Here is a 25,976-nt window from a genome sequence, read left to right as displayed (position 1 = left end):
GCTGGAGTGTGACACAGGCAGAACATCAGTGAGGGCCAGGCCAGCCCCAGGCCTCCAGCCCAGCACCCATCCCATGCTTCATGGAGACAGGGACACGCTGCCAGCCCAGAGTGTGTGAAGAGTCAAAGTTAAATAAAATGAGGCAGCTGGAATTACATGAGAAGGAAAAATCAGAAGCAAAACAGGCACAATAAAGAGGAGGAAGATCAGGAGTGAAGGATACAGAAGAATTTATTGAAAGCACAAGTACAGACTGGGCACCAACTGCTTCTACAATCTCAACAGGAAATAATGGAGCTACAGAAAGGTACAAAGGTTGTTATAAAGTAGTTTTAATTTCTTTTCTTTTTGCATTACAAACATTCTTTGAAAGAGGCAATGGAATTCTGATGGTGTGTACGCTTCCCCTCCCCACCCACCTTCCACAATACTGAACCTGGAATTGCTGTTATCAAAATATACAATACATCTGGTCACCATAAAAAACTGGGTTTTGCTGCCCCTCATGTCTTAAAACAGGTATAAAAAAATTATAAATATGTACACCCTTAGTTACTCACATTCTTTACATGCAAACACAGGATCCGAAGGGAGCACCTGCCGTGCCGGGGCCCGGCTACCCCAATCCAGCTGCGACTTGCACAGGACACCCAGCGTGCCCTGGCCGGGGCCCGGCCCCGGGAGCCTCCCCAGCGCTGGGGAGGGGGATGGGGGGCACTGACCAGTTAGACCAGTGCACTGGGCGGGCTGGGTCCCCTCGCGGGAGGAGCGGGTGTTTCAACAGCCACCGAGACCCCCGGGTGTGCCTTCCCGAGCACGGGACACCGGCAGGGCCCCAGGGAGCTCTGCAGGGGCAGATCCCTGGCTCCAGCACGGCTCTCCTGGATTTAGAGGTACCCAAAAGCAGCCGGGGCGACGCTGTCACCGGGGGTCTTGCCCTCCTCGGCCCACGGGGGGGACCCAGCGCGCCACAGCCCCAGCCGGACCCTCACTCGGACCTCACACACTTCTCCAGCATAATTCTTATCCTTGAGAGTCCAGGGAGGAACTACGGAAAGTTAAGACTTTTCCAAACACTCAGTGCTAGGCAAGTCAAGAGCTCCCACACCAAGCAAGGAAATCAGAACTTGCAACACTAAGACAATTAAAAAACAAACTTTGGTCCACAATTTGCAGAAAAACCCTGAAAAAAAGTACAAGATTCTTGTTATTTTGCATCCGAACAGGTTGCAGGTTAGAGGGAAATGTAAGGCAACATTGGATCACACGGAATAGAAGGCAGAATGGCCCGGGAAAGAGTTGTAAGCCAGAAAAAAAAATAATAATTAAAAAAAAAATGGTTGTTTCATTGGGAAAAACCGATCTGCTGCATTCTACTTTTAATAAATTCCCTTCCTAGAACAACATCTGGGCTTATAGATTCAAAAGGTAAAAAAATCTTTAGCCTGGGTCCTTTTCCTTCCATTCCCGAGCTGTTTGTGCTCGTTCTCTCACACCCTTGGCTCTGCTCATCCTCAGCCACGACCTCAGCCTGGAAACTACTCCTGCCCTACAGCTTCAATTACAAAACAAAGAAAATAAAGTACAGTATACACGGGTAATACCACAAAGGAGTAAATTTAGATTACGTTTATACCATCTTATCATTCTATAAAAGGTACTTAAACTATTTCTTTTGCATATAAAGAGATTAGAATATTTGGTCAACTGGAAATATTGCTAGGCACAGAGGACAGCAACGGCATCAAAGTATAATACAAGGATTCAAACAAAAGCTCAAATGCTGAAGACATGCTCTAAGAACGATGGCGGAGCTACAGCGGCCTCGTTAATGTCCAATCAGGGGCACGAAGGTGCCTTGCAGGCACCTTCCTAATCATGGGGTATCCAAGGATTCTCCAAATCCTAGCCAAGCGTTTAGGTATATACACAGACAATTTTGACAAACTCTGATTCATCTTCTCAAGTGTCCCACAGGGGCTCTGCTGTCCCTCACCAATGCTCCGTGAGGGCAGAGCCTGTGGGCTCGCTCCTGACACTGGAATGTGATTTGGCCTTGGGAACGCTCCCCCACCCAGACCTTTGCTCAGTCCGAGTGTCAAAGGATCTGGGGTGACTCCCACCTGAGCTGGCAGGTGGCAATGACCCACGAGCAGACTGGGGAGCGGCACGAGACACGCTGGGATCGAGACACTCGCGGGCAGCAGATACGACTGCCCCGAGTCACAGCTCAGTTATTTCCTTTCTCCACTTTGCCAGCTCCCCCAGCTGATCGGAGCCAGAGCTGCTCCTCCCCCTCGGCTCTGCCCATCCCCTCCCTGCCGCTCGGATGTTTCCCCAAAGAAGTAGAAGGTTTAAGGCACAGGACAGCAGGTGCACAGGTAAGGTGGGATCAATGCAACCGAGTGTTGTGCTGGGCGGGTTGGGAGCTCCTGGTCACCACAGTCCTGACTCCAAGGCGCTACAGTGAATTCACACAGTGGTTTTAGGTCTTTCAAGGCATGGATGGGTAAAGAAACTAAAAAAGGCATCAATGTGAAACCTGATAAAACTTGTTGGGATCTGCTTTTTAGGGGAGGAGCAGGAGGGGAGGGGAATTTCCCAGAGCAGGTTCCATAGTGTAAACTTGAACTTGTGATTTTTATTGGAACAGTCAAGATTGTTACCCATCACCGCAAGGTTAGCAAGAGGAATTAGAGTTAATTTTCTTTTTTTTTTAAAAACCGGTAAACTGATTTCTCTTTAAAAAAATAAAATCTCTGGTCTTTTAAGGTCACTTCAGCTGCATTTTTAAAGTGGCTTTTTTTTTTTTCTGGAATGATGGAAGTTGAAACCCTGGTGTCCAGCCTTTTAAGGTCAAGGCTGAGCCCCACAGGTTTTAAGTCAAGTCCATTTTGTCTCAGGCCTTCCCAAGCTCTAAATGGTGGACTTGGAGAAGGACACACGCAGGTGATGGTTCTCCCCCAGGTCATGATTGTGGAGCTCAATGAGGGACTGAATGGCTTCTTCCACAGAGCCCATCTGGATCAGAGCCATTTTACGGTCCTTCCTGACAAGAAACAAGTTTCAGGCATGTTCAGTTCCACTGCAGGAGCTTCCCCAACTCGATCCAAGTTCTCTCATCCAGCACTTGATGGGGCTGGCAGAGAACTAACCCCCTCCAGGTACTTGCACTACACTCACTCTCCACAGAGAGGAGTATCTCTGTAGCAAGCACGCATAGCTCAGCTCCTCAGTCAGTGCTCAGCCCAAGGTTACTCAGGAATTCTTTATTCCAGAGTCAAATGCTGCATTAGTGAGGATTCTGCTCACCTTTTTGAGCCCGAGCTGGGATTTGATTGGAACTAAGTACTTCCACCCTTCCCGTACAGAAAAGCCCAGCATAAGGAGAGGATGTAACACAAAACACTTACTGGAAGAATTTGAATCCTTTGACCACCCCACCATTGCTTGAAAACAACATCTTAAGATCTTCTTCAGTTATTGAGGGTCTGAAAGAAATAGTGTTTCCAGTCAATCTCAAAAAACTAATTCTCACGGGAGACTTTTCTAGATTCCCTACCAGCAGCATCTTGGCACGGCAAGGAGGTGGAACAGGGAGCCGGGGTAGCTCTCCAGCCAGCAGCACAGAGCTGCCCATGCCTGCGCTCAGACCGAAGCTGCAAACACTTCAGCACTCAGCCACATCCCCAGCAGGTACTTACGGAATATTGGACAGATGAAGAGTGGCAGAAGGGGGAAAGATATTCTGGAAATTTTTGGAGCCTGGTTTCTTGAAGCGATGCAGAGGGGAATTCGCATAGTCCTTGGTCAGGCGTTGGTCCTCCTGGCCCTTGCCGGGCAGCTGCACTGTCTGGTGCTTGGACAGCGTGATACGGATCGGCTTCCCGTGGAGCTTCTGCCCGTTCAAGTGGCTCATGGCTGCAAGGGGGAGGACACACCTGTCTGCAGGGGCACTTCAGTTTTGTTCAGACACGAATTCAAAGCCAGAATTTCGCTCTAGTTCTGCCCTCGCAGACATCACACCCTGCAGGGTCCCTCGGACTGTGTTCTTAGGCTGCTTCCTTCTTGCACCCACAAGCTACCCCTGCCCCAGAGCTGCCCCACAGCCATGGACACGTTCAGGGTTTGGGTCTTCTTTTGCAAGAGAACAGAGTGCCAATATTAAAGCTTTAACCACCCATTTTGTCTCTTACTGCCTGGAGTCTGACACTCCCAAGCTTACCAAGCTGGGCCTGGTTCCCATCGGTCATCTGAACTAGGGCGTTCTCCTGCTTCTTAAATAAAATCTTCACCCTCTGCACATCACCATAGACTCCTTCAGAGAGGGAGTAAACAAGAACACTCTTAGATAGGGAAACAAAACAAGGTCGCATTCAACTTAACATCAGCTAATCAATCCAACAGCAAAAAAATCCATTCCCAACCAGAACTGATCTCATTTCAACCATGGTTACGTATTCTGCTCTAATTAAGGGAATTCTTACATAGCAGAATAATAATGGAACAATACATTAAAGAAAAGACACTGGGTTTCAGCAAAAAGCCAAAATCTTACTGCCAGAAGACTGGACAATTTTGCATGCTCTCACAATTTAAAACTCTTATCAAAGACATGCAAAGCAATAACCCATGCAGAACTGAACCAAAACCAAAGGCAAACTAAATTAAACAGCAAACTAAGTAAACAATGTAAAAACCAAAATTATGCATTCAAAAAAAAAAAGGCAAACTGCAAACTGTACATTTCTGAAGTATCAAAAAGTAATCTCAAATAAATGAAAAACAAGGTAATAAAAAGTGTGAATAATAACATACCGAAAAGAATAAAGAGGCATTGGGGTGTAACTCTCTTTAGAGAACAGCAGAGCAAGGCAGCGGAGGGACAGGGAAGAGGTAAGGAATCGAAGGGGAGAGCGAGGTTGCACAAATCGTCCACAACGAGGAAGGGCAGAGTCCCCGCAGGAAATGGCGAAATTGGTTGATGGATGATGAAGTTTTCAAGATGGTTAATATTGAAGGGCAGGTTGGTTTCCGAAGAGCAGGGTTTTTTTTTTTTTTTTGGTTTTTTTTTTTTTTTTTTTTTTTGGAAGGGGAATGTTTTTATTTTTTGTTTCAAGCAACAACAGGAAGCAGAAGTACCGTGCAGTCAGTTGGCAAAGAAATTCCGGATCAGGGGAAGAAAAAAAATTCAGGGGTGGGGAGAAAAGAAAAAAGTAGCAAAAAACACAGGTCAGTAAATACATAAGGAATATGTAGTGTTCCATCAGTCAGATTTATAGAATTCTACATATAATAACTCGCTTACAGAAACAGTTAATAGGTTTTACCTAGTGGAACACAATGATAAAGAAAAGGCATTTTTACTTCAGATATACAAAGACATAAGAGACAGTATCCCCATGGAGTGACTTCCACAGGCTGCAATACCCAATTCAATCACAGTGGTATTCCCTAAAATTTGACTATAAACACTTTCTCCATTTACACAAATTCCTTGGACGAAATGACTTCATGAACCAAGTCACAAACAACTGTATCTGCTGCTCCAGGGTCAGGCACTGCGGGAAGCAACCTGTACCAGCAGCACTTGGCTGGAAAAAAGGAACATCCCCCACAGATACCAAGCACTGCTTTAAGGAACAGATCAGCTGGATGAGCAGCTGTACTGCCCCAAAAGCCCCTTCCAAGGCCTGCTGTAAGCACTTGGATAAAGGAACTGATACCTCATTTGCAGAGGTCTGTTCCCTTCCTGATCTCACCGTGCAGAACCCAAAGTGTTGGGTCAGCACAGGGATGTGCAGACTGCTCCCACTCTTGTGGAAACAAAACCAGAGCCATTTCAGTCCTCGTGATTCCCATTCAGGAAAACCCCACAGCACAGCAGTCACTCCAGGCAATACTGTTTCTTTACTAACTGGTTGTGGCACAGGTAAGTTTCTACAACACTGATTATACAGGCAATGGAAAAAGTTTCATGTCTGTTAGTTTACAGCTTCAGTTCAAGTCCCAAAGTCTCTCTAGCCCAAAGACAAGCTGGATGGAGAGTGAAGAGCTCCTCAAAAAACACAGGGCATGAAATAACTGCTTGCTCCTGCCTGAGCAGAGCTGTCCCCACTGGCACTGCTCAGGGCTGTGAGAAATCAAGAGGTGCAGCACAGCCCCTTGTCCTGCCACTGCCATCCAGGCACCCAAGAGCATCCCTGGAGCACACACTTGGCAGTATCACACTGGTCAGGAATAACAATGCCAGCTCTTATTAAGACTTATGATGGAACAAGCCAGAGATGAGAGTCCCTGGAATGGCAGAGCAGTTCCCAGGCAGCACGAGCAGCAAATACCAAAGCTGTTCCACAGCCCCTGCCGTTATTTCATGCCCTGGAGAGAACAGCAATGACAGGTAAGAGAAGTCTGAAACATGATCCAATTGGTTCATCTCATCCAGAGTTAAATATTTTGATCATTCATCACATCCAGGCTTCCCCTTTGATCCAAAGAGGTTTTGTGGTGACTCTGCACTGGTAAGTTTTACAGCTTTGCAAAGTGCTATTAACGTGTGTGCACAGTCCCACCAGTTACAGCTCCTCTGCAGAGCTTATAACTCTGCTGCGTACCAGAGGTTCTACACTTTCAATCCAACCAGAGCCAGGGGCTGACTGAAGGAAAATCCAAGCCCCCCGTATCCAATTCCCTTATGATGCTGTCTTTCATTAAAGAAGATTTTTGTTCAACTATTGCTTGCTTTATTTTTAAAGAAACCCAAATATTTCAACTCATTCAGTTAAGCAGAATTGAAAATGTAAACTGTGAGCTGTTAAGGGATTTAACTAAGGAATGACTTCCAGGAATCCTGGAAGGGGGAAATGTGCAAGCACATGGCAGAGGAAATACTGCACAGGTACAAGGTCAAGCTGGCAGGGGTCCAGACACTACACAGAAAGAGCAAAGATCAGCATGAAGCCTCTCTGTAGTTCTGAATTAATGTATTAAAAACTACAACATGCCAAGGAAAAGGAATGGACATGGCTATTCTGTGACCCAAATGACACTATTCCATGGGGATGGCAGGGAGACTCCAAACAGAAAGGGGAGGAAGGGACAGGTATTGTAGTCTCTCAGGGACAAGAGCAGGCAGGCAGCATCCTTGGCATTGAACCAAGGAAGAGCAACTTCAATTTGAGATGGACTTTCCCATTTCCCTTCAGCAACTAGAACTAGAGTACTGCTCTGCTCTGCACGTGGGGCCGGCAGAGCGCGGCCGCCGCTGCTCGAGCAGTGCCCTTCCTTTGGATACAGCAGGATTTCACTTTCAATTAATTTCAGCCCAATCCGTGTTCAGAAAGTGAAAGCAGAGATAACAGGAAGGAGAAAAATGTAAAATTAGGACTGCACTAACCTCTGGGATCAGATTGCTAACCAGCAGCACGGAGTGCCCTGCCCCAGCCAGGCCGGGAATGGCAATCCGTCCTGCTGCAGCCGCTGCAGCTGCTGCTGGAATAGCCAAAGGAGTTAGTGCTCCAGGAACATTTGGAACTGTCAGGCCTGGAAATTAAAGAATATTAACCAGTAAAGAATTAACAGCACGTACTCTAGTGTATTTGCTGCACCAGAAGGGAGAACAGCACACTCTCTGAACCATGCAAGTCATCATTCCCAACAGTGACCATGTATCCTAAGGGCAACAGGAGCCTCCGCTTCTGGTGCTGCAGGAAATGTTCTGGTTCCTAACAGGATTTGCCTTCGCAGAGCCTGCTGCCGAGCAGGTTCCTCAGCACTCTCACGCGTCTCACAAGCGGCGGACGAGCACAAAGCCTGAGTTCTGCTGTGCAGGGCGGGAGTCACACGCAGGGCGTGGGGAGGGTCCGTCCAACCAGGGCATGCACAACGTGCTCTCACCATGCATGCAACCACCAGGCACCCTGTGCCACCACCACCCACCCAGCTGTCCTGAACGGGAACCGCTGCAGCTGGATTTACAGGCATTCCTAGGCTGTTCCCAGAACCAGCTGGCACCTCTAAGGGCAAGAGCTCTAGAGCTCGAGAAACAACTGCTAGTGATCAATTCCATGGATTACTCTCCCAAAGCAGCCCTTCCTGTTTCCCAGGCAGGAATGGATGTTACCGAAACAGCACTGCTTGTCTGCTAGAAGCAAGGAAATTCCATCAGGTTCACAGAAAGTCAACATGGCTTGGAATGCTGAGAGCCCCAGCAAAGCCTGTTTAGACTGGCACTCCAGTCAGTGTGTGCAGCACCTCCATCTGTTATCTCAGACTCCTGGCCACTTCTGGAAGCAGCAATGATCTGTTACCTGCAACATGTGCTCTGAACTTCACAGTGCAACAATCCCAGCCATGTAATCAGGTTCATGTTTAAATACCAGCTTTCTCAAAACATTTAAGAAAAAAGCGGTCAGATTCCTTGCTTTTGACTGCCTTTATAGCTGTCAAAGTGAGTCCCTGACCTCTGCAACCACATGAGGAAATTCAAAGCACAAGAATGTCCCTCAAGTATTTTAAAGCTTGTCTCTCCTATCCTGTTTCATGTATTTTCCTCCTGGTACCAGGGCATTGCCCAGAGGTGCTGCAGTTGCACACAGCATTCCTAGCTGAGGTGATGTACTGGAACGCCAGTCCCTTCCACACCCAAGTGCCAGCATTTGGAATTTACATGGCTAACCCCAGAACAACCACCACTACTTGGATTTAAGACACTGAGATGCTTCAGCAACAGAAAACCTACATAAAATTTCAACTTACGAAATACAGTACCTGCAGCCTGAGGAATGGCAAAAGTAGGAGGAAAGCCAGCTCCTGCATATGGAGGAGAGATTATTCCTGGGGCACCTGAGAAAGACATACACATCATGCAAAGACACGCAACAGCAGGAAAATGCTAGACTTCCCAGAACTACATAATATTCTGAGTTGGAACAGACTCCTTAAGGATCATTGAGTTCAACTCTTAGCCCTACACAGGGCAGCCCCAACAATCACACCATGTGCCTGAGAGCATTGTCTAAGTGCTTCTTCAACTCTGTCAGGCTTGTGTTGTGACCACTTCCCTGAGGAGCCTGTTCCAGTGCCCAACCACTCTCTGGGGGAGTAATCTTTTCCTAATATCTAACCTAAACCTCCCTAAAGTCATCTGGAATGTCTTGATCTGCTCTTCAACACAAGCATTTAGTTTAAAGCTAAACCCTAAAACACAAACAGCGACTCAAAAATGCCTCTTGTGTAACACTGAAGTTCAAGAGACTACAAAAACGATTCCTCTGCTAACGCCGCTGTTCTGGAACAGCTCTGAGGACACGGCTATCGGCACAGCCCTGAGCACAGGCTGGGACCAGGACACAACCCCTGGCTCCAGCAGGCACTCACAGCGGGACAACACCAGGTGGCGGCAGAGGCGCTGACGGACCCGCCCGGCATTTGGCACCACTCTGATCTCAGCCATTCCCAACTTCTCTTCCTCAGCCTAGCAACACTGTATTCTAAAGTTTGGACCAAATACACCAGGATGACGTCCCCTCCCCTTCCCACACTGACACACACACCAGTTGGATTTTTTCTGCTCCCGCTACCCGAACTCTCACCAAAAGCAGCTGCCATGGTCTGGTCCAGAGTGGGCTGATTGTCCCCAGAGGGCAGGTCTGGGCGGGTGTAGTCTCTGCTCTTGTCATTATTGTACTTTACATTAAGACTGGTGAGCTTGGAGAAGTCGATGCGCAGCGTGCAGCAGGCGTTGTAGATGTTCTGTCCATCTAGAGACTGCGAGGAAACAAGCCAGTCCTCACCCAAATGCATTTAGACCAAGCTCACAGCAAGTGTTCTCTGGAGAGAGGTGTTAGGCCATCCCAGGGCTCCACCTGAGGACAGGCAGGTAGGTATCTCATGTAGAGACAGCTCTGCCTCATTCAGCCCCTCTGGCAGCCCCTGAGCCACCCACGCTGTGTGTGGGGCAATTCCCTCCCGCTCGTGCTCTGCCCTCAGGGCAACGCTGGTGTCAGCCCAGCAGGACCTCCGAGCCCATCCCAATGCCAGCATCCCACCTGAGCTTGGATTAACCAAGGCAAACCCCACAGAGTAACTCAGCACTCACCAGTTTGGCATGCTGAGCGCTCATGGGGTCAGCATATTGCAACAGGGCCTGAAACTGGTGGTTCTTTGTGAATGTGATGATTTTCAAGACTGTACCAAATTTGGAAAAAATCTGCAAGATAATATTTGCATATCTTGTTATCACATTACCAGTAAAATAATTTCATATTGATCTCTTATCACATGCAGAAACAAAAGCCATCCTTTCAGCCTGTCAGCTTCCAACTTTAAACCACACCCATGGGCATCAGCCTGGAACACACCAGAGTGATCGAACCGCCCCCTGAACACAGTTCGTTTGTTCTGGGGTATTACACAGGAAGATTCACAAATACCTTCCCAAACTGGACCTTTTCCAGGAATTTCAAGGATTCTTTAATGTAGTCAAGTGTGTATTTTAAACATGAACATGAAGTTAAGCAACTGCAGCAGACAGTGGGAACTTTCCAAACTGGCCACTGCCTAAATGGCTCCCGGACACTGTATGTTTCCTCTGCCCTGGCATGAGAACAAGGTGCAGCTACTTTTGCTAAAACCTAAAGAGAACTTGAGGAACTGTAATCAACCCAATTAAAGTGGACCGGGAATCAAACCTCTGGAAATTAAAGTCAGGTCAGAGTGGGACCAATGTGAGCAGAATCTCCTGTAGGTGTCAGGTCTCCAGAGAAGTCTGACAGTTCTGTTCAGAACTTGAATTGTACAAACACAAACCAGAGACACTGCAAACACAACAACGCACCAGCTGTTGCTGCCCCTTCCTCCAGGAGCTTCCAGCAGTTGTGGGGATGTGTTTTACCTGATGCAGGACATCCAGAGTGACGGGGTAGAAGAGGTTCTCCACAATGATCCTCAGGACAGGGCTCTGGCCAGCCATCGCCATTCCTGCATCGACGGCCGCAGCCGTGGCTGCCAGCGCCAGGTTCCCGGTCTGCACCGTGGCCACGGCTTGCAGAGCTGCTTGGGCACGCTGCAGGACCAAACACCCTGTCAGACCCACACTTCTGCTTGCAAAAACACACTGTCAGCTTTCCTGCAGCTTCCTGCCTGCGAACAACCAGCTGGATACAGCAGCGAACACAACAGCCCTGTGCTGCTCCCAGGGCTGCGGAGGCCACGGCTTTAGCACATCTGAAACAGCGCCAGTACAGACCACCCCAACCTGTCAGGGCAGTGCAGAAATACAAACTAAATCAAACATGCAGTACCTATGCTACTGCAAAACCTTGCTCAGCATCAACAGATGCAGCACAATTATCCCATTATTTATAAGAAGGGGAAAATGAGGCTCTTTTGGGGTGAAACACCATCTCCAGAATCCTAGAGAAGCTGACAAGACTGGAAGATTGATGCGTATCTGCCACAGGGATCCAGGAGTGAGAACTGCCTGGGAGTGTTCCTGCAGAGCCCTCTCACACACAGGTGAGCTCTGCCTCATCAGGGCTGCACTTTGCAGAAATCTTTCAAACACTAAAAACAAATGCCCTGAAGCACCAGACATTATGCAAGCCCCTGGATCTCAAACCACCAGCTGAGATCTGACTGTCCCCCCACCCTGGGACGACAACACAAAGAACAAACTGACTGCCTGGTTTGGAGAGTTGTCTGTCTTCAGCTCCTTGTGGTTGGAGAACTGGATGTAGATGGGCTGGCTCCGGAGCATTGGAGCGATTGTGGTGTAGTAGTTCACCATGGTGTTGGCTGCCTCCTCTGTGTTCATCTCTATGAAAGCCTAAAAGTCAAACCCAACACAGACACGTCACACCAGGACTGCACCAGGTCACCCTGAACAGGACCTCCAGCAAAGCCGTAGCAGGACTGGACTTTCCCAACCCACTTACACACATGGTCAGCTCTGTTTAAGAGCTGACCAAGTAGAATAAACGAGGGTTAGGGATCTCCATATGTGTATTCAGACATAAGTGTCATCAAGAACACAAAAATATAGCAACAATCCACCCTTCACTTCTCTCCAGGGCAGGAAGCCCCCTCACTGCTCTGCACCCTCAGAACACAAACGTAAGGGACTGTAGCGAGTCACTGCAGTCAGCACTTATGTATAATCATACCACGCAATATATCAGAGGCACCTTTCCATAATTAAGATTAAAGACATTATTTTAAGCAATGATTAAAGTTGACTCGCTTTTTTACTCCTTAATTTGCAAGACAATTTTAGTTACCAAATGAGTGCACACCTCCTGCATTACCCAAGAGTGTTTCAGCCTTACGCAGCTCATTTACTGGATCTGGAAAGGTGTCCTCACTAGGCCACGTTGTGCACTGCTAACTCGGTTGCCAAGCCAGCCCAAGTGAAAAAGGCCAACTCATGACACTGCTGCTCAAATAATTCCCTGGTCTGCAATTTCCAAACCAGGCCTAACGCTAATTATAAGTGACAACCTGCAATTATGGACTGAGCTCCTTCTGCAGCCTGAAAATAGTATTTTCTACAGCTCATAGGATAATCACAGAAAAGTAAAATAAGAGTATGCAGAAGTTATTGACTCCTAACACATGGCAGTTGTTTAAACAATTTGGAGCTGGTTTCCTGATGACAAACTCATCGAGGCTTCGACACAACCCCTGCTTTCAATTATGGAGACAATACCTGGTTTTTTCCTTTCAGCATTAGAAGATTGGTGACCTTGCCAAAAGGTAAGCCCAGAGAAATGACCTCTGCCTCCGTGACGTCACTGGGGAGCTTACGGACGTGGATTACTCGGGATGGGACCCCAGCACTTCTGCTATCACCTTTAAACTTTTTGCTGTCGTTTCCATTATCTAGAAGAAGAAAGAGTTACTGTTGATGAGAAGGGTCTGGAGGAACAAGCACGCACTTCCCAACTGCTGACACACAGACTGTGCTCCCCAGCCAGTTACTGCTCTATTACAGAGAAATTCCACAGTCTAAGTTCACTTGAGTCTGAAGACACATGGTTTTACTATCTTTTCCCCCAAAATTACACGATGGGAGTGACAAAGCTGAATGCCACTGCAATGGAATCAACTCTCCAGTGGCCATTTCACAGCACACACACCCCCACCAAATTTCTAGTGCAGGCTGAGCCACTAACCCCAGACTGCTGCTTTATTCCTTCCCACTTGGCCTGCTGTTCCTGGCTGAAGTTTATTATTATTATTCAGCACTGTCCTACAAAGGCCTAATAAGTACTAAAAAGGAAGAGATTTTAAAATTACAACTAAGTAGGAAAATCCAGACCTCCTCACAGAACTTGCAGTACTCAGAAATAACTGCTGTGCTTGTTTCTTCGCAGTATTACCTGAAGAAGCAGCGTTGCTGTTCATGATAAAGGGTCCATTAGCAACACAAGGAGAGAAAAGCTCGTCAGGTCCCCGCTGGAAGAGAACAGATGAAAGGTAAATAGACAGCATTTTACTCAATTCTACCCAGGCACTCCTAAAGCAGAACAACTGAGAGAAAGCTGGAGAGGAGCTGAACACAAGTGTAAGTGAAAACATATCGACAGTGGGCAGTGAAGCTCACCTCCATGAATTAAGTATCAGTCAGATCCAGTTTGGTAATGGAGTAGCACTATCCAGTATCTCTTTTCAGCTCAGCATTTGGGATCTTGGGGCTGGAGGGTTGCTGAGTTGTGTGAAGCCACTACACGCAGCGCTGTGCACCGACAGGCACCTTCTCCTGCCATACCCAGCAGAACAGGTTTCTGACTACTCTTATCCCACAAGATTTTTCACTCTGAAGTTGCCAAAACTCTTTGTGTATGACTTGGCAGTTATGAACCAAAGCTGTGTACTTTGTGCCCCGTCCCTGGCAGTGTTCACAGCCAGGCTGGACAGGGCTTGGAGCACCCCGATCTGCTGGAAGGTGTCTTCTGGTAACAGCATTCCCTGGAAAGTCACCCAAACCACCTCAACTGACCAGGACTGGTCTAACCCAGGTGGAGGCTCAAAAAACACTACTAAGACAAAAGCAAAGACGACTACGAATGACTTCCCAGCACAATCTATACCTGCATACACAATACAGCTTACAATCAGCATGGCTTCATTTCAAGTAAGTTACACAGAAGACTTCAAATCCCATTGTATATTGTGAATGAACATGATACTACAGATCTAACACCTAAGAGTACTTTCTCATAATTTTCTACATTACTCTTCCACAGAAATGCCACACTAAAAGGCTTTCACCAACACAAAAAAGCTCAGAGCTCATCCTTGCCTCGGCTAATTCCCACCCATCTCGATGGAAACATACCCCACTCCACACCGTGGCACCAGAAACCCTTATCTTCCACATGCCCTGTATCTGGTGGCACCTGCAGAAACACGATCTCTGTAAAAGAAAAGCTCTGCGCACTCCCCCAGCAAACAGGTTGGGAAAGTAGGTCAGCGAGAACCCCAGAACACCCAGCTACAGACACAATTTGGGTTTTTTTCTTTCCCCCTCAAATCTTGAATTTCTTGTTTGACTACTCACTGCCAGCTCTTCAAAGAGGCTTCAAGGACTTTGATGTCCCAAAGATGAGAATTAGGCCAGCTTCCAAACTGCAGTTCGTGTGCTGCTGCTGGTCACCTGCAAGCACTGACCAGGTCCCACCAAGGCTCTGGGCACAGAGGCCTCGGCCTCCTCCTCCTCCTCCTCACATGGCGCAGTCATTAGGAGTGGGCCTTTTAACAGCTGTTCTAATTAGCACTTTGATTCCTGAGTACAACGAGAGGCAAGCAGGGCCGGGAGGCTATTAGACTGTGATCCCATCCTTTGATGACTCAAATCAAGGCATAAATCCAAGGCTAAAAGAAATCCCCCAGTTTAACTGTAAGAACACCCTTGTACCTACAGTGCTGCAGCCACTCCAGGTACAGCTTCCCATGCTGTGGCCTGGGATACACCTGGCAGCTACTGACAAGAACCACTGAGCAAAGCACAGTCCTACCCACACAGACAGGTGGTTTTGGCCTCATGAAAGCCCTCGCATCAGGACTTAATGGGCCTTCACCATTTTAAAACATGTTCTTAAATATTAACTTGTAAAATTCTGCACATCCAGAACTCCAGCTCTTCCTGTACTACTTGGTGTGTCTGTGCAAGCATACTGGGAAACTCCTGCAATCCATCATGCAAACGCCAGGAGAACAGGCCACATACTTGGTTCTCATGGAGCCAACACTAGGAAACCATAAACTAGAAAAACAGGCATTTATACTATTATGGAAAGAATTCCTATTCCCTGAATTTAACTTTCCTAATGGTTTGTTTAAAGTAAACATTTTCTTGCATATTTGAAAACTCCTTGGCAGGCCTTGTGACAAGGATGTCACTGCAGCCAGGCTTGAGCTCCACAGCTCCATGTCGTGTCTGTGTCTCTTTAACAAGAGCAATTTCCAATCCACTCCCCTCTTATCTCGGAGACAGCCTGTGCTGCCCACTGTGACCAGAGCCGGGAGGCAGAGGGGGATGACTGTTCGACATCAAAAGCAGCAGCAGTCAATTTGTAAGCTTCCCAGCTGGAAGTACATGCAAACGAAGAGGGAAGACTGCCGTAGTTGGAAAACCGCAGTTATTCCAAGGTCTTTTCTCTACATAAGGAAGTTTACAGACAGTACATGTAGTACTGCACAGTCACAGCAAAGTTATTTGCCACATCTCCCTTTAGAGGGGTGGCTGTTGAAGCGCAAGAGGAGCAGACCCAGTGCCCCAAGGAGCTGCAGTGGTTACACTGAGCTGCCATCCATCCCCACGCCACATGGCCCAGTCCCCAGCACAAGGAGGCTGCATCAACCATGACTTTTCATCAGCCTGTGTTGCTCCTCTGCTCCTGTTGGAGCTGATACTGCATAACCACAGGAAATCGTTCCTTTTTGCAGTGACCAAACCCAAGGCAAACTGAAAGCCAGTTCTCTATGACCCTGCCCCCAGCAGTGGGTACTCAGCAGCTTTGATCAGCTCTCTGCCCTTACACTGCAGGGATCGCCACAGTCTCTTTCCAGACTCATCTAGTCTGTTCTTTCTGTACAGATTAGAAACTCTGAGGAGTTTCTGTAAAACCACAGCACAAATTCAAATGCTTCATACCAAGTACCCAATTCAGAAGAGGCAGAGGAATCAAAGCAAGTCTGGTTGGTTGAACAGGTTTAGAAGACTTTCTCACTAACAACGTACCCACTGAGTCTTTTGAATTATACTGGGAAAGCCTGTAGAAAAGTTATTGATTCTGAAGTTTTATGTAATTTAATTTGGGTTTAAAACAAAGCAAACGCAGCCAAGGGCTGTGGGGGTGCTCAGTGCTCACACCCACATCCACCCACAGCACTGCTCCTCTCCCTGTTGCATTTGCTGAGTTGATTGGGGAGGCCAAGCTGCACTTCAAGATATGGTTCTCCAGCCCCCCGTTCCCATCCCTGCTCACAGAGGCATTAATTATGCTGACATTTCTGCTCACCACTCGTTTGCAGCTGGTATTTTTATGACGAGATTAACAGAAGCCACAGTGTGCTTGCAGCACATCAAATTCCTCGTTTGAACTAACAGATCTCCTCTTCCTGTTGATCGAAAACAACCACCACTGCTGGAGTTACACTGCCAGATCCTACCTAGAGCAGAGCAGGGCTGTTTCCACCACCCAAATCCCCAGCGAGCAGCATAATGGCACGACGGAAACCCTGCCGGGAGGGGTTTCCATGCCAGCAGCCTCCTCTGGCCTGACACTCCTGGCTACAGGAGGCCCCTTGCCCAAGCTGCACTAATTTAATCACACTCTGGGGCAGCTCTGCTGCCAACACTTCGTTCCCTTTTCCGAGCTATGGAGAGGGAGGCAATGTACAACTTAACATTGCATATGTTCTCCAGTTATCTTTTTGACCACCACTCAAACTTGAAGCCTCACTTTGCTTTAAAGTTTTAATAAGTAAATCTTCAGGATTGTTAGTCTGTACAAGCTTTCACAGCTTAAAAAGCAACATCCCATTCACATGCACTACATGTTGCCTCGCTGCCCCTAGGATTTTACCTGGTTTACCACACTTTGGAATGAGGCCAGAGATTGCCTCAGCTTCTACCAGCACACCTACAAGTGCTACAGAAATTCCCAGCTGCCCTATATAATCCTTTATCTACTTAAGATCCAGCACTTATTTTAAATGGATTACAGCAAGTCAACTGCATCCTGCCCATGCAAAAGGCTAGAAAACAAATACAAAGTGAACGATCATAAAAAATACTCAAGTCAAGCAAGTGATATTAATCAATTTTCAGGCAGAAAGCAAAATTAAAGCAAAGTCAAAAAGACAGGGCACGTGAGAAGAAAAGGGGCAACGACCAGAAAGGCCAGAAGGCACAGGCTGGTCAAGCTCATGATCTCCAAAAAGCTGTTTCTCTCCACGGCTCACTGAGAAAACCCTACAGAGCAGCAGCACTCCTGTCTTTGGACGTGGAGCATCTTACGCTGCTCTGACAGACTCAGGACAGCAGTAACGCGAGGGAAAAGGTGGATTTTGGAGGCAAACAGGCCATCAGCTAACAGGCACTTACAGAAAGCAAAGCAAGGAAGAGCTGCACCTGGAAACCCCCCTCTGAAAAGAAACCAACGAAAATCTGTCCCACAAGAAGCCAGAGCACGTGGGCATCACTGTTCTTCACGTTCCCTATGACTGGAAAAGTGTCGTGGAGCCCGTAAAGGACCACCGTAATATTGGCACAAAAACAACCCAGATCGTGGAGGAGCTCACACAAACCCTCTGCTCTGATCAAAGAGGCAAGAAAATGCCTCTGAGCACAGGAGGAAGAGAATGGCTCATCAAGGGCTGTCCGAGGTCAGTCCCAGAGGGACGCAGGAATGCTCTGATCCTTCAGTTCACAGCTCAAATCTCTCTGAAGAAACTATTAAGAGAAATCCAGTCTGATGACATCATCATCACACTCATGCTACATTCCAGCAGTTTTTGCTGAGAGATTTGAGATTCAAGAATGGAACTAAAATTAAACCACTAGGAAGGATGCCAGTTTTCCTCATCTTCCACCAAAGACTCACGTCCAGCAAGGCTTCCTTATGTTCGCCCTCTATTCCCCGCTCTCCTGCCTCCAGCAGTCTTTAGTCAGTCAGACGTAAAGCAGTGTGAAAAACATTCCAATTCGGGTCACAAACACAAACCGTGAGTCAACTTTTTTTGTGAAACACCTCTGAAGAACACACACCACACCTGCTTCCCCATCAGGGAGCTGGGAAGTTAGGACCAACACAAAGCAACTTCAAGACCCTGCAGCCTCCTCACATCACGATGTTGTTCCCAGCTCAGTGCCACTCACCCTTCGGACACAAAATTTATCATCTGATCAGAACCAAAAGAGCTGGGTTCATTTTAGTTCAAATTGCTCATGCCTGATGTACCAAGAAAGCTCCATACCATTAACCACAATAAATTCAACCCAGGAGTCAGCATATTCCATGGACACAGTGGATCTGTGGTAGAGGTATCAGCCTATCTGGCAGGCGCAGAGGACACTTATTTTTAACCCACACTCTGCTCAGCCAACACCAGTCACCTGCCACTTCGGGCTTTCAGAACTGTTACAGCCTCCCTCTCCCCTGGACAAGATTTAGGTTGGTACCTCTCCAGAGGCACACACACACTCCCAGCCCCTCTGAAGGCAGGTGAGCTGGTCAGAGCACAGCAGGTTTCCTATCACGGTACTGCTGCAAGGCCGGCACTGTTTCTATGGGCTACAGACAAGACCTGGAGTTCCTAAAAGCCACCAGACCCTCTAGTACTGCAGGAGAGCACCAGCTCACACCCTGAGCTTTGGCAACAAGCCGCGTTGGAGCTCAAGCACACATCAGCCACACAGCAAAGCCGGATCCTCAGCTCGCTCCTCCATCAGCCCCTCCCCACTTTCTCAGCCTTCGCTACTATGGAGACACCCTGTGAAACAAACCTGCCCTTTGAGCAAATAAAAGGTGTGGCCAGTTTAAATAGTCCAAAATTCCTAAACTCCAAGTGCTACAGCAATGCAGTCATGCTGGCTCTGTCGGGCAGTACACACCCAGGCTTTATGATCTACTGTTCCCAAGCTGAAACTTAACTACTCGTCAACCTTGAGCTTTTAAATCATTGCCATGGAGCAGAGGGGGCCTTGGCAAAGCTCACCACAATTCCTATCAGAGAGAAATACTGCTGGATGAGTCACTCCAGCAATACAGAACCTAGGGAAGGCCATTTCTGCCCCACCTGTCAAAGGGCTGATGGATGGGACAGCTCAAACACCGGCCCAAGCAAGCACAGCTTAAAGGAGCTTTAGCAGAGCCATGGGGAATCCGAAATTAAATAATGCTTCCCCTTCTTGCTGTTATGAGAGGACAACAAACATGGCACCAGCACACCTGCCTTTTCCTGTCTGACAGTACCTGAAGGAGATATCAGAACCAGAGATCAGAATCTATCCCTACACTTGTGGGATTAAAAAGGTGCAGTTGAGTAACATCATGTGTTATTTTCCTGTTTTATTTAAATCATCCCAGACTGAGGGTAAAGTAGGCCTGAGCTTAAAATCCAGTATTTTCAACAACCACTTTATGAGCAGATACATAAACTGAAGCCCCAGGTGCATAAGGCAGCGTGTGGCACTCTCAGGTGAGATGGAGCTGTTTGGCACACCCAGCTGACCCAATGCCCCCCAACAGCCACTGCCATCCGTGTCCCCGGCCACCAACATGTGGCTCCCATGTGTGCTCGCCTGCTGGGAGGCCACAAGAGCCAGCTTGTTGCAGCCTCTAACTAAAGCCATAGGAGGGGACTGGAATTTCCTCACAACATTCTTGGCCCACTGCCTGAAGCCATAATTACGGTTCCCATGGCAAAGATCCTGGCTTCACCACAAATCACTTCTATGCAGTCAGTCTCTATCACACTCCAGCAAAGCCTGTTTTAAAAATTAACTTCTCAAACACCACAGAACTGCACTTTTGGTTTATGGAAACACAATCTTTCAGCACCCAAACTATTCTGAGACCTTTTCAATCACCAAAATGCAATTTTGCTTAAAGAAGGACGCATCACAGTTCACTCTCTCTCTAGTCAGTCATTCAGTCCTGCCCAGGGACCGTTAAGAGTGTGAAGCAACAGTAACATCCACGGAAATTAAACAGAGGGCAAGGAGATACAAGAGAGAGGGACCTCGATTAGACTACTCGGAAGAGGAAACCGTAGAGTCAAACCAGCACCTCAGAGCTCAAATGCAGTGCCTCCATCTTAGGGCCATACTTCCTTTTCAGACAGGAGTGAAATTATGGGAAGAAATAAGTCTTACATCACGTGTTCCTAATCTGCAGGACATTCCAGAAGGCTGTGTATCAGAAACCCCCACACCAGAATGGCAATGAGCTTCCTAAACAAATTCACACACTTTAAACTGGGGAGCCAGGAGTGGCTACTACAATTACACCTGATTAAACATAAGACCATTGGGCAGTACAGTGCTCAGAGGAGTAAGGCATGAGGACACCTGGGGACTTCTTAAGAAACTAAATTAAATTAAGATCTCAGAAAAATTAATAAGTGGGTGTGAATACTCTTAATATGTAAACTAAGGATATGAGAAAATAATAAAAGGCCAGCAGCCTGCCTTTTAAAACAATAAAGCAGAGCAAACTGCTCTATAGTGTCAAGGGATGCCTTGGTCCACCTTTCATAATGGCTAGGAACTATTAACTAACCTTTGTTGTCCATAACTTTGTTGCCTCTCCTCCTTTCATCCGATGGCAAACTGCACTCCCTGCAGCAGGCAGCATTCCCACCCAGAACCAGACACTATCATTAATTCAAATTTCAGATGCACGTAGGAGGAAAAGTTGGAGCGACCTTTCCCCTACAGCCGTCAGAGCCCCTTCGTGCATTTAACGCCCCTCAGACCCCTAAAGCTGCCCGTGCTCAGCTGCAGCCACACTCGTTCTGCACTTCCAACACAAGAACTCCCTGCTGGCCAGCAGCGAGTTCTGAGCGATGCTCACGCCGCTCCGTGGGGCTCCCGGAACACAGCTCAGCTCCAGCAGCCCCATCCCGCGGTGTCCCTTCCCCAGGCATCCCTTCCCAGCCCCGCCAAGGCCGCTCGGTCACCACCGGCGCTCGGCAGGCGATGCTTCGCCAAGGGCCAACACTCACATAGGGCTGAGCTCCCTGCGGTCCCGATCCCAGAGCTACAACATGCAGAGTCAAACCCAGCCCCTCAGCCCGGGAAGGAGGGTCGGTCTGTCCTGCACATTCCAACTGGGCATTTCACAGGACCAGCGTCGGCCCCCGCTGCCACCCGCAGCAGATAAGGAGCCTCCTCGTCAGCACTTTGAGTTCAGGGCTAAGGCTGCGCTTTCCAAACCTGAGACTAGAAGGGCAAAGGTCATATTTACTGTACTAGCAGGAAATAAAAATCAACAGCTAAACACTCCCTTTTGTGGCAGAAGGATTTCTGACATATAACTGAGCAGGAGTTCACACAAACAAAGGAAACAGAGTTCTCCAAAGGAAAAGGATCGGTTTCTCCGTGGAGAGGCATTGTCTAGCACACAAGTAACAAGCATGGCTTGACATTTTAGCAGGGGAAAAGACTGTTCCTAAATGCAATAAAGTTGATAATCAATGTCCAAATGCCAAGAACTAAATGCTGAGCCATATTATAAGTTTTAAATGTACATGAAACTAAATTATCTTCTGGTTAAAACCAATTTACATGGTACCAGAAATAACCCTTAACAGCTGAAGATCTACATTTGGTAAGGCTAAAACTAGGTCAGATGCTGAGCAGTGTAAAAAGAGAGAAAAAGTGAGAAGTGCCTACCTTTGTACCAACTGTTATATCTTGGACAATGCTGTAGAAAAAAGAAAGAAAAGGATTAAAAAAGTTAGATAGGTTTGCCACAAAAATCCAGCATAGTTTACAGTAGTAAGAAAAAAGCAAGTCAAAGTGCACAGTTGTCTTTGCAGGTGAGCCAAGGACAGTTTATACAAAGAAAAATTATTAGATGATGATGGTGGAGACCCAAGACCCAGCAGTGCCAGAAAACTGCAGCTCTCCCACTCCCTAGGCAGTGCCTGCTCCTCCTGCAAGGGCCTGTGGGGGTAGGAACAAACACCCCTGAGCCCAGCGATGCAACCCCGACTGACCACACCGAGAGGAAGAGAGTCACGAGTCAGCTCTGCCACCAACATCCCCTTCTGCAGTTCCTGTCCCCTGACACACGTGGAGCCTCTGCAGGCCCAGAGCCAGCTCCAGCAGGGCTGAAGGCACCCACGCCAGAGCCCAGCTGTGTCCCCTCGGAGCAGGAGCCGGGCTCAGAGCAGGAGCCGGGCTCAGAACAGCCCTCAGGCCACGCCGGCACCGCTGGAGCCACAGCAGGGCCTGACTGGTGATGCACCTGCAGGTACAGGCAGTGCCAGCCTGGGGTACGCCCTACACGGGATTCCTCTATCGAGTCCAGCAAAAAACACTTGTTAAACTCTACCTAAGACACTTAAACCTCCTAAGATGAGATTTTCTGATTAACTAAGATGAAAATTAGCACCAGCTATACCTCAAGCAACCCAGTTCCTGTCAGCAAGAACTCTCTACATCACGACACACACTTCCTAAGAGCAACATCTTCCACCCGTGCAGTTGGAGTGCTTGCCTACAATCTCCCAGAGCCTTACAGCACCTCCACGCTACTGTTTCGTGGAAGTGTTCAGGACAGCCTAAGGATTTCGGTTATACCCTTGCACTGGAGACTGCATCTTTTTTTAATGAACTCCAACCCCCTGTAAAGCAGCAACACAAAACCGAGAGCAGAAATGACCCCTTTGGACTGCCATGTGCCCAGCCTTGCCCGCTTCAACTCCTCTCACAGAGCTGCCTGTGACTGCAGAGCACAGGACCCAGCAGTGGCCGGCTGCGCGACCTGCAGCAGCTCCACAGAGCAGGGGGCACATGGCAGGCAGGGGAGTCGTTCTCAAACCAGCAAGGCGAAACCTGGATTGCTCAAGAACAACTTGACATGGTGAGTTAATGTGACAGAACTTGCCTTTACTAGTTCTTACTTCCCTCCCCTCTTGCAACAGTTCATAACTTTTCAGGGAACTAAATCCTGCTCGATCTCATTAGGCCGCTCCAGTGTCCCCAGCTCCACGAAGGAGTCCCAGCAGGAGCCAGCTCAGCTCCTCACACTTCCTCTTCCCCCCAGCCTGCCGTGTCATCATAACCCAGCGCTCTGCAGCTGGAGCCACAGCCTGACCCAACGGTTGCTGCGGGAAGCCACGCGATAGTTCCGCATTTTCCAGGGAAGTGCTCAGAGGAGGCCGTGTCTGACACTGCTCCACGGACCCAGAGCTGGGCACCCCAGGGCAGATGGGTTGGCTGCACCCGAGGGTCAGCAGTCATGAACTAATGAAACCCATCTGCAGGGAGCAGTTCAAGGAGCCAGCACCACTAAACACGGTGTACATTCCTCAGCTAACACACAAACATTAACACAGGCATTTCCACAACCTTAAAACAGCTACTGCCAACGAAGCACAGCAAGAACACAGAATGTCCCAAGTTTCCCAACTCTCGAACTTACCCCAGAGCAGCTTCTCCCACTTCCTGTTCCTCCTGTGGGCCTCTCGCACAGGAAATGTTTTACATAAAGTGCCTTAGCAGGGAATGGCATTTAGAACCATCCAACAGGAAGAGCTGTTTTATTTGCCAAGAACTATCGATTCCTGGGATATTGTTGCAGCCCACTTGATAACAAATACCACAGGAAACGAGCTCCACAGTATTTCAGAATTTTTATTCAAATGTGCAACGTACTTCCAGTTCACACACCCCCTCAGTAAATTATCCCAGGCTTCCTTCTCCTCCCATGCACATCAGCCTTCAGGACGGGAGTAAAACTTTTCCCAGTTCCGAAAGAACAGGCAAAAAAGCCCTTCATAAAAATTATATTTTTTTCCATAGAATAATGGGATAATTCCTACTCAGTAAGGGGGAAAATTAGGCAGCACCAGTAAAACCTCCAGGTCATTTTCCAAAGCAGCATTTCGGACTCTTTGCATGTTTTAACAAAGCAACTTATTCAAAGGGGATCACTCGGGCACAGCTCGAGATCATTTTCGGGAGAAGGAGACGGGAGCAGCCTGGAGCCAGGGGGCTGCTCGCTGCCAGCTCCGCAAAAACTCAAAACCGTTCTCTGAAGAAGCTTTTGAAGTTTCAGCAGGAGACAAGGGACACTTTCACGGGGCAAACACATCCCGCACCAGGATCTCCAAAAGACAAGGGGTAACTGAGACTGCGTGTTTCGCTAAAATTTCTACAAACAGCAACTACTTTAACAGGCACAGAACATCAGCCTTCCCAGGAACCACATCAATATCAAACCAATTTTTGCCACTAGAATGTGCGATCTCATGTGCTGAGAACTTGTTAGTTTTTGTTTATTTGTTTTGTTGTTTTGGTTTTTTTTTAATATCATTCAACATGGTGAGCAACTGGTTAAAAGTAGTAGAGTGAAGGACTGTAAAAATTGTAGGATACACGGTTTTTATGTGTTTTAAGATGAAAACAACGCTGAGACGCCACTTTTTCAGTGTGTAAAAAAAACCCAGACATGTGACTACGCCTAATTCTCCCCAGACCAGTGTTCCGAGGCAGAAAGCGAGAAGGCACTAATTTGGGCTTCCCATACTTTTGGCTGTGGGAAAGCAAACTGCTCTCTCGGAGGCCTTCAGAAATATTTTAACGACTGAGCGCTAGAAGAAACAAAAAATCAGATCACAAAAAAACTATGCCATACAGGATGAGAGAAGCACGGAGATCTCGTTTCTGAGAGATCCCCCGATAAAGCACCCGCTTTAGAGCCAACTCTGCCGTGGCGAGCGCTGGTTGAAGAGGAATCAACGCGACCAAAGTTGCGCTCTGGAAACTCCCCGCGAAGGGGCCGCGCAGGGAAGTTCCGTCCCGCGGGCCGGCCGGAGCGGGGCCGTACCTGCGGCGCTCAGGTGAGGCGGCGGAGCCCTGCCCGCCCGCCCCTGCGAAACCTGGCGACCGAAACCCGGCCGCAAACGGAGCCCGGCGAGAGCCCCCTCCCGCCCCCGCCCGCGGAAACGCCAGACAATGGGAGGGAGCGCGGTCCGTGAATCACCGCCCGCCAGGTGCGCCCGCCCCGCCCGCGCCGCCCCCGCGGGGCCGCGCCCGGGCCGCCCCCCCGCCCCCGCGGCGCTCCCGGCCCGCCGCCCCCCGCCCGGCCCCGCCGGGACCCCCCGCACCCCCCCGCCCCGGGCGGGACCCTCGGAGCCTCCCCCGCGCGGGACCCCCGGAGCGCCCCCCGGGCGGGACCCCCGGAGCGGCGGGAGTCGGGGGGCGGGGGGGAAGGGGGGGCCGGCCCGCACGAGGCGTCCCGCCGGGGCCACCCCGGCTCCCGCCGCCGCCCGCGGAGAAGGCTCCGGGGGGCGCGGCCCGCGCACGAGACCCCCTCGGCCGCGCCCGCGGGCCCCCCACAGGTACCGCCCCAGCCCCCGGCGAGGGTCCCCAACTCGGCCGCCTCTGCAGCCCGGGAGAGGCCCGGCGGCGCCGCTCGCGGCCCCGGGCGGGACTCACCCGTCCATTGCACGCGGAGAGGACCCGTCGGGAGCGGAGGGGAGGCGCCGCAATAGCGGGACGAGCGCGACCGCTCTGTGTTATAGACTCACAAAATGGCGGCGCCGCCTGGCCCGCCTCGCCCGCGCCGACGCTCCATTGGCCGGCGGAGCTGTCACCCTGACGGGGGGGCGGGACCGCCCGCCTCCCGGCGTTGGCGCCCTGGCGCTCGGCGCTCGGTCGATTGGCTGCTGACGGGCGGGGGGCGGGGCGAGGCTCCGGTGCGCGGCGCCATTCGGTAGGCGGAGGGAGGCGGCTG

At 49.2% G+C, this 25,976-nt stretch overlaps 1 protein-coding gene across 2 annotated transcripts; it reads right to left on the bottom strand.

Annotated features, from left to right (window-relative positions):
* Nucleotides 1–213: 213 nt before the first annotated feature.
* On the bottom strand, nucleotides 214–25,801 carry PTBP1 (polypyrimidine tract binding protein 1). Of its 2 annotated transcripts, XM_027900998.1 has the most exons (15): nucleotides 25,679–25,797; nucleotides 21,905–21,935; nucleotides 13,380–13,455; nucleotides 12,707–12,879; nucleotides 11,681–11,827; nucleotides 10,895–11,065; nucleotides 10,100–10,210; nucleotides 9,594–9,768; nucleotides 8,770–8,844; nucleotides 7,397–7,542; nucleotides 4,819–4,852; nucleotides 4,226–4,318; nucleotides 3,705–3,921; nucleotides 3,414–3,491; nucleotides 214–3,049 (listed from the first exon to the last, which is right to left on the bottom strand). In XM_027900998.1, the coding sequence occupies exons 1-15, from the start codon at nucleotides 25,684–25,686 to the stop codon at nucleotides 2,917–2,919; spliced, it is 1,668 nt and encodes a 555-aa protein (XP_027756799.1). In that variant the 5' UTR covers nucleotides 25,687–25,797; the 3' UTR covers nucleotides 214–2,916. The 2 variants fall into 2 exon arrangements, with proteins under 2 accessions (XP_027756799.1, XP_027756800.1); XM_027900999.1 differs by lacking the exon at nucleotides 21,905–21,935 and having other exon boundaries at nucleotides 25,679–25,801.
* Between the last annotated feature and the right edge of the window lie 175 nt (nucleotides 25,802–25,976).

This window comes from Empidonax traillii, unplaced genomic scaffold (genome assembly GCF_003031625.1).
Source record: "Empidonax traillii isolate 1590-97213 ecotype Southwest subspecies unplaced genomic scaffold, ASM303162v1 scaffold761:size885847, whole genome shotgun sequence".
NCBI classification, from domain to species: domain Eukaryota; kingdom Metazoa; phylum Chordata; class Aves; order Passeriformes; family Tyrannidae; genus Empidonax; species Empidonax traillii.
Note: the sequence above shows the minus strand (reverse complement) of the source record. Positions and strands in the feature narration are given on the sequence as shown.